At 41.1% G+C, this 8,764-nt stretch overlaps 1 protein-coding gene across 1 annotated transcript in view; it reads left to right on the top strand.

Moving 5' to 3' along the window:
* LOC103469308 (Na(+)/H(+) exchange regulatory cofactor NHE-RF2) overlaps nt 1-7,283 on the top strand; it is a 34,046-nt gene extending 26,763 nt beyond the window's left edge. Inside the window, exons 4-6 of the mRNA XM_008416908.1 lie at nt 3,547-3,700; nt 3,890-4,008; nt 4,110-7,283. Coding sequence (XP_008415130.1) covers nt 3,547-3,700; nt 3,890-4,008; nt 4,110-4,274 — 438 coding nt within the window. The 3' untranslated portion in view covers nt 4,275-7,283. The remainder of the gene's footprint in view (nt 1-3,546; nt 3,701-3,889; nt 4,009-4,109) is intronic.
* The last annotated feature ends 1,481 nt before the right edge of the window (nt 7,284-8,764 follow it).

Here is an 8,764-nt window from a genome sequence, read left to right on the forward strand (position 1 = left end):
GTTGGTTGGTTGGTTGGTTGGTTGGTTGGTTGGTTGGTTGGTTGGTTGGTTGGTTGGTTGGTTGGTTGGTTGGTTGGTTGGTTGGTTGGTTGAGCATATGTGTAGAAATGGGGTGACTTCCGTTAAGTGTTTGCAAATCTGTGGCCTGGAGGTGCAAAGTTATGAAGCTAAAACAAAGTTACTGGAGAACAGTGGAAGACCTTCCACCCTGAGCACCCAAGAACAGCAAAGAACAGGAGGACTCAGCTCTACAAGAGCCACAGGTAGATAAATGGAAAGCACAACCTCAAAGCAGCCAAACACTCTTAAAGGAGAAGGGTCATCAGTGAAGCCCAAGTCCAGCAACCCCCAGGACAAAGAGTCCTATGGTGACATATATATCACCGAACCCTCCGCACCACTACCACAAACATTTATTGCTGTATTTCAATTCAATCCTGGCCTGAAATAATGTGTGCTTTAGTTGCTACTCATAGTAGAGTTATGCTTATTGGAGTTGTAATAGTGTTAACTGTGCTCATTAATTATTAATACAAAGCATATATATTTATAGATAACTGAACATTTAACACATTCATCACAATGTAACAGTTGTGTTTAAAATCTGATCTGACGCTCGGGTCTGTTGCATGGTGTGTTTGCGTGTGTACATGCTGTGATAATTGGAGTCGTCTCTGACTGTGTACCTGGAGAATCGCCTGGGTTGCCTGTCAGCAGCTTGTTAGAGAGCTGAACGACCATGAACAGCTTTCACTGTCAGCCGTTTGCCATCTTTTTCTCTCCCCACGCCCCATTACACCGGAGTTGTGTCAGCAACGAGCGCTGTAAAGGCCACCGTGACAGCTCAGCTTTCTGCCGATGTTTGGCAGAAGCCCTGACGCCAGTGAACGCCTCGTCGCTCTCTGCTGTAGCCGCGTCCAACGGAGCGTGCTCGGAACCGCCGAGAACCTGAGCTTGATGTCAAACGTCACGTGAATCTGCTGCTCTCTGACTGGTTTTGTTTGGATAAAGTCGTGGTAGAACATAACCGGGATCAGTTCTCTTTCTCACTTTCTGGGGTTAATTTTAGCCTCGGCCTCTGAGACATTTACAGGTGTCAGCAGATGGTGAGACACAACCAATAGTCCTCGCTTCTATCATTTGACATTTTTATTTTAATTCTGCTTTACTACATTTTTTATGTAGAATATTTCTTTTTAAATATTTTGCAAATATAGCAGCATTTTTTTCATAGTTTCAGACAAGAAAACTGGAAAAAGACCTGCTACAGAGTTTTCTTTCAATTTATACACATTTATAGGGAAAGGAGAAGGGTGACCATTTAACATACATTTGTTAGGAGTGTTGCTGTGTATGATAGCTTATTGAACACTGTCGTCTCTCTCGTAGCTTGTTTGTTGTGTTCTTTGTTCCTTTGTGAAGCTAACACAGACGCCAAATGGTCAAAAGCCACTCTCGTCTCTCGTGTCATGTCCGCAGATGTGATGATCTGTTGGAAAGTTCTGGTTTTGATCGCCGCATCAAAAAGGAGAAAGTACCTTCAGGTTGAAACTCTGTGAAGCCATACACACACACACACACACACGCAGGCACACACACTGAGTATTAAGAGGTTTCCTGAAGACTGATCCCATGGGAAATAGGCTTGTGCACGGTTCCTACAGCATGTATTAATTAACAGAGCGGGAAGAGAACGATGCATTGTCCAGTGAGGGTTGGACCGTTAATGAAGTCTGTGAGGCACAACACAACACCTGTTGTCGGCCCAATACAGAGATGTTTGTTCCCTCTGTACTGACCTGTCTGTCTGTCTCACTGGGTGACCGAAGGCCTGCCTGGAAGGAGTCCTGGATAAAACAGATGCACGGATGAGAGGAGGAGTCATTCACATTTTCCATCTGTTGACATTCTTCTATTTCATTTGTTGCCCAGTGTTTCCCTCTTTCGCTCTAGTTTCCTTTTACTTTGCTTCTTCGTGTGTCTGCTGAACAACCCATACAGTCTCTCATAAAGTAGACTTTAGTGTCTTTAAGTCTCCCCTTCTGTCTTAAAGAAAATGCTACATTTTATTCTCCTTCTACATCCTCTTCTCCCCCCATCGAAAGCAGTGAATTTTAAACAAATTCCCCATCAGCAAAAGAGACACCTGACACCTGAGCCAAAGCCGGAGCTCAGGAGAGTCATCAAATATTGATGGCGTACCAACAACACAAACTCGCTGTGTTGCAGCCTGCTGAGCACCCACAACGGTCTAGACGGAGCTACTGAAACGCAGTGTCCAGATAAGAGCAGGTGCAAACAAGCCTGGTGCCTTTACCAGCTAGGTGCAGAGGTGAGAGAGATAACTGTGTTTTCCCTGTGCGTTTCGCCTTTTATGTTTGAACTGCAGCCACATCTGCGTCTGCATGCACTCCTTCAACAGTGCTGAGAATCAGTTCTGTTGTTATTCAGTAAAATCTAAAAGCAAAGAGTTTGAGAAAAGTGTCCAAACGGTGTGCATGGTCCTTGGGGGAAAAAAATGGTTTTATGAGCAATTGCTGTGTGGTTACATGGCTCCCCCTTGTGGATGAGTTAGGAAGCACATGCATTACAGTGAATTGGATTTTTTTATGCAATAAATACATTTTAAATAAATAAAACTAAACTAATACATAGTTTTCTGTTTGGTTTTTACTCGCAGAGACTTGCATTCTGTTCCCTCGAGTCATTTCTAGACTTTTGTGTAATTGATACTGCAAGTTTCTCGCAGCTTTGCACATCTACAGACTGAAACTTTTACCCACTCTTTTTTGCAAAACAGCTGAAGCTCAGCCAGACTGAAATGAGAGAATCTGTGAACATCAGTCGATACTCCAGTCATGCCACAGATTCTCAATTGGATTTAGGTCTAGAATTAATCTGAGCCGTTCTGGTGCTCTGGTCTCGAGTCTTTTGTTGCCTATATTAGGTTTTCTGTGTTTGCTGAATATGGGATAGTGTGTTCAGGGTGAGGTGCTACTTCCTGAAATTTTGGGCTGCTTTAAACTGAGGATCTTCTTTCTCATATTCACTTGAGTCAAACAGCAAATGGGAATTTTTATAACATTTTTTCCAGCCTTCTGGCTGCATATCTGGTTAATTATCTCCTTGCATCTCAGCGTAGATGGATGGTCGTGTCTTGTGTTCTTTGGTCTTTATGATGCAGTTTGTTCTCTAAAGCTCTTTAACAAACCTCTGAGGCCTTCACATAACAGCTGGATTTATGCTGAGATCTAATCAGCAGAGGTGGAAACTTTTTCGCATTTATTTTGGCAACTTCTGAAGATACTTGGTTGTGCAGCATTTTGCTTACATGAAAAAGCACACTATAATTTTCCATAATTTTCAGGTTTTTCTTTGCAAAACGTCTTGAACACTGTGTTCTTTTCCAGTCACGTCACAATTATTCAGCGCGTTCCAAAAACACAAATAAACATTTCTGGTTGCACTGTAATAAAATGAGGCGAAACAAAACTTTGCTTGACGTGCACACAGAAAATAATCTCTCCGTTTCCCGTTTCTGTTCAGGTGAACGGCGTGAACATCGAGGGCATGAGGCATACAGAGGTGGTGGCCTTCATAAAAAAAGGGGGAGACGAGACCTGGCTGCTGGTGGTGGATCCAGAAACGGACGAACACTTCAAGAGAAGAGGAGTGATCCCCACGATCAGCCACGTCAAAGGTGGGACAGGCTGAAAGCTGAACGTATTTGAAATCTTAACAGCTGCATAGATTTATGTCAAGTTCTCAACATTGTTCTGCAATTCGATGCATACGAATTAATGGATAGGGTATTTGCATCAAAATTTTAAACACTGGAGTAAAAAAAAAAAACTTTTGTGTTTTGTCTCCTTTGTATTCTTGTTCCTAGATTATGACGGTCCTTCCATGTCCAACGGATCGCCCAGCCCTCAGGTCAACGGCAGCTCCACCACGCAGTCCTTCAGGTCGACGCGCTCAGACCTCAGCAGCCAGGGGAACAGCACCCAGGTCGGTGTGGACGCTCGTACAGACCATTCCGCTTAAGAGTCTGAATCCTAAACCAGTACCTCACGATCTTTCATTTTCACTTCATTGTCTCTGACGTCCAGCTGGCAGACGACGACGGCAGCCAGCTCATGGACCCCTTCGCCGAGATCGGTCTGCGACTCGCCGCCACGGCGGCGGAGGAAAAGATGAAAATCCATGCCAAGGAGAAGAAGAAGGCGCCACAGATGGACTGGATGAAGAAATACGAGCTGTTCAGTAACTTCTAAGATTAGTTTTTTGCCTTGCGAGACTTTGTGAAAGGCATTTCCTAAAAATCGAACTTCTCTGAATAAGAAGCTTTTCCTATACTCAGATGAGAATAATCCCGACGCGCGAGGGACACATTTTCTCTTTTCTCAACACCTTTTCTCTCAACCAACTATTTGATTCAGCCTCCTCCTCTGAGAGACTCGAAATAGCAGCTATTTTTATACTTAAAAACCACAAACAAGAGTAAACAAGCAGCATCCTGTTATGGAAAACCTTCTAAAGAGGTTACTGGACACTGTGACATGAATGATGGTGGGAGTTTATATATATTTTTTTCAAATCAGCCTGAGGAAGCAGGCAGAAGCATCACTGTGAAAGACTCTGCACCTCCATCCCATGCAGACAATGTACAACCAAGAAAAGATCACTGTGTATTCTGTCTTACTTGTATTTTGATGTCAAGTATATCATCATTAATCATCATCGTCATTAACGTACGCCTGTTTGCGAAACATAAAAATAATTCAAAAGAACTTCTTCATGCTCTAATCACCAATATCTACTTACCTGAAGACAAAGGGAGTGACCACTAAGGGAAGAACGGGAAGGAGCTCCAGGTTCATAGAAAGGATGTGTTTTAAAGTTTTAAAGCAAAACAAACACCTTGCTGAATCACTTAGTATTTCAGAGAAACATTTTGAAAAATCTAGTAAGAGATTAGCATAATCAGAGAAACTTAAATTAAAGTGGTTTAATGTGAAGGTTGTTTTATGAGTTCAAACATTTTTTTGTTCATTTGTTTGTTTGTTTGTCAAAGAACTTGTGGAGGCAACATTTAACTGCAGGCCAAGTAGCATTCTACTAATAATTCAGTATTAATTGTTATTATTTTTCTTTTATATTATTAGACTTATGAAGCAGATACGATTGTGAAGGCTACATCTTTTTCTTTTTTACTAGAATACCTGGAAAGTCTTAGATTGTAGTAGTACAATAGGAGTGTAGTCTCGTTTTACAAGATGTGGGGAAAGCCTTAAAATAAATTTGAAAGTTTATTAGAGTTCTATGAAGTTCAATTTACAGTGAATGAGTTTCTATTTCATTGCTGTGTGTAAATATGTTGTAACACAGAGGCTCATTTCTGGGGTGGAGGGGAACCCATAATTATTACACCTTTATTCCCTGTGATGGCTAAAATGCAGCAAAGACCTTTGGATAACCAAGTCTCCATAACAACCATTAGACTGTATCTGCATACTAGCAGGTGGTTTGGGAGGCATACAAAAAAAAGTATTTTCTATCCTACTATCAGAGATAAAGAAAAAAAAAAGTAAAAAAAAGAAAGTCTGCTCAACTCAAAGGGAATCGTAACTTTGAGTTATGCTACATTCGAGTTGTTTCAAGCTTTAGACTCAAGTTGAAAGCATTCAGATTACAAGTTTACTGGCACTGGGATACAAACACATTATATGTTTCACATCAATTTATACATTGAATTAGAAGTGATAGTAAATGGTCTTTGCCAAAATAATTTTACTACATTTTTTGTGCACTGCCATATTGGATATTAAACTTCGGGTTGCGTGACAAGCTCAGACTTTCCCAGTCACGACTCCAACTTTTGAAGATGTTCTTATTTTTTTCCCCAACAACAAGCATAAAAATACAACTTCTGACCACAGGAGGAGTGCACAGCATACATGAGCTCTCTAGTGACAAACACTGAAGGCCTGAAAATAAGGCTAATTTAGTGAAAAAGCTCCTCATATCCAGTGGAGGTTTTTAATTGTTGCGGCCTGTTTCTCTCCCAGAGGTTCTGGAAAGTGCATGGCCTCATGAACTCTTTTAAATGCCTGGATATTCAAAAACAAAAAATTGCTGGCCTCCATCAGCAAGGGGACAATGGGTCACCTCAGGCTTTTTCAGCAAGACAATGTTCTGAAACCAATCAACTCAGAAATGGTTTACCAAACAAATTCAACCCTTTTCCTTTGTTCACAGACATAACTTTATAGAAAACTGTGAACTGTGTATCTTCAAACTTTGTGAAATGTTGCGGCAGAAGAGCAATTGGTGCTTTCCAACTGGCAGAGAGGGGTTGCACCGAATATTGAAAGCAGGGGCACCTGTAAGTTTGCCACTAGGGTCAAAGGTAAGATTGGCGGTTTTCAGAATACTTCAGTGTGAGATTTTGCTGTTACAATTGAGTGGGATTTATTTTAAGGCTTTTCACACCTGTTTACGAAAATTCAAATGTGATGTGAAGTTTAATAGCAATAAAAAGCCGTCATGAATAGTGAGGGATCAATCAGACTTTTACTGGTCGAGACGGATTTCTGGTTTTCTTTTGAGTTTTCACTTGCTAATTCTTTTCAAGAATTACAAGATTGGTCCTGTAGGTATACCAAAACCTTTACTTTATCTAATCTTTACTAAACCCAGAGTTATTGTGTGATGTCTTTGCAGACCAAAGAAGTGCACACTTTCAGATTTGATGTTCATTGAACAGGAAAAAAAGCGAATATTTCAATACGAGACCTGCCCAATCAGAGCAAACTGAATGATTTCAATGAGTAGCTGATTGACTGGAGCGCAGCGGGTCTTGTAAACAAACCTACTCTTATCACGTAAGTCTTCAAGATAATTAGTCTTTATCGTAGGAGTCGAACATTTCATTTCTGTAAACAAATAAAGTCTTTGGACAGAGGTTAAAGTTTAACAGAAACCGACTCACTTCTGGTACCAGATCAGACACAACATGGCAGCGTGTTGGTCAGGGAGAGCTGGAGAAGCTCACAGCGAGGTCAGGAAAGACACAGGGAGCCACAGAGATTACAGAGGATTACTATGCATATAGGAACAGCTGAAATGCACATGCTTGTATGTGGAAAAGGTAAACATGTAATGCATTAGGGTAATTAGTGTTAGCTCTATACTCTGACAGAGTCTGGAAAGCAATCTGTGTTACAGATGTACATATGTGTCAGGTTGCATTTTTTTTCAATAAAGTGAAACAAAGGCTTCTTTTGAATTTACCAAAATGTTGCATTCATTCACCTTTCGCAGGGAGATTGCAGGATTTGGGATTTTCCATCCCTCATTTCTCCTCTATTGGTCTTTTTTGTTTTTTTGTTCCACTGTCCCTCGTTTGCTCCCGTTTCCTCTCAGCCCCCCCTTTATGTCTCCCTCTCAGTGAGGATTATGTTGGCGTACAGTTTCAGGTTCGGCCTGTTCTCACAATTCTTCCACTAGCCAGCTGCTGTGAGGACACACAGGGGTTACACCGGGGTCAGAAGTGGGTTTGTGGCCATGTGAGAGAGCTTGCAGTGGTTTGTGTGTGTCTTCATTGAATGCAAAGAGAAGTCTGTGCTCTTTGTCTTCTGTGATTCTGGATACTCTGAAATACGCAATGCTTTAGTGATTTTGGTTTTTGGATCACTTAAGTAGTTTAAAAACTTTTTGGATAGATTTTTTAAAAAGTCATATTTTCTGGATTATGTTGCTGTTTAGTCCAGTGTTTCTCAGGTATTAGCTCAGGTTTTATGCAGACACCTACAGTATTTATTAAGTATGGCATAAATATATCTATTTATCTTACTTTAAATGGTAAATGACTATTTACAGTAGCTTATTTCATACAAAAATACTATAGATTTCCTCTTTATCAGCCATAAGTTAGCATTTTACACTCACAATAAGTCTTGGGCCGAATAACCTGTGAGCGGGGACATGCACAGATAGACACTAGGGGCTGCTAGAGCACCTGCTATTTACCCCTTGTGCAAAAAGTGCCCTTCTGAAACTGTTTGTTTTAGTTTTATTTTTTTAATGTCTTGTTTGTTCCCAAAAGTTGCATTTGCAGATTAAAAGTCTCCATTACCAGCCCAACAAGAAACAACTGCACTTAAATACGACCTGGTTTTGAGTTGATTTCTTTTTCCCCCCGGGTCGACACTTTTAAACATCTGCATCAGACAGGATGTGGCTATTGATTTGAAATAGGTTTATATTCATGATGTCTGTAATTAATCTCAAACAACTAAGGAAGCCGGCGGTTCCAAGTGCTGCACAATAAAACATTCTTGGAAATTAACCTGATGACAACTGTGAAGCACGGAGGTGGACGTGTCCTGATTTGGGATCCTGAGAGATGAATTTGAAACAGGCTGTAAATGAAACTCCTCAATCATTTCACAGCTTAAAGCGAGGAGTGGGGGAAACTTTCTTCTGACTTTCAAAGGCTGGTAGACAGCCACAAGAAGCATCTTACTGAACTTATTTTGACCAAAGGAGGCAACACTAAAGCAGAGCTGATGGGTGATGATGCATGTCTCCAGCGGTTGTTGGGTCAGAGGTCAGGTTGCTACTGAATCACCAGGATCCTCCTTATGGAGTAACACATTTTGTTATAAATGTAAGCATTTTTGTTTTTGTGTGTGTGTCTGTGTGTGTGTGTGTGTGTGTGTGTGTGTGTGTGTGTGTGTGTGTGTGTGTGTGTGTGTGTGTG

Source organism: Poecilia reticulata, linkage group LG8 (assembly GCF_000633615.1).
Source record: "Poecilia reticulata strain Guanapo linkage group LG8, Guppy_female_1.0+MT, whole genome shotgun sequence".
NCBI classification, from domain to species: domain Eukaryota; kingdom Metazoa; phylum Chordata; class Actinopteri; order Cyprinodontiformes; family Poeciliidae; genus Poecilia; species Poecilia reticulata.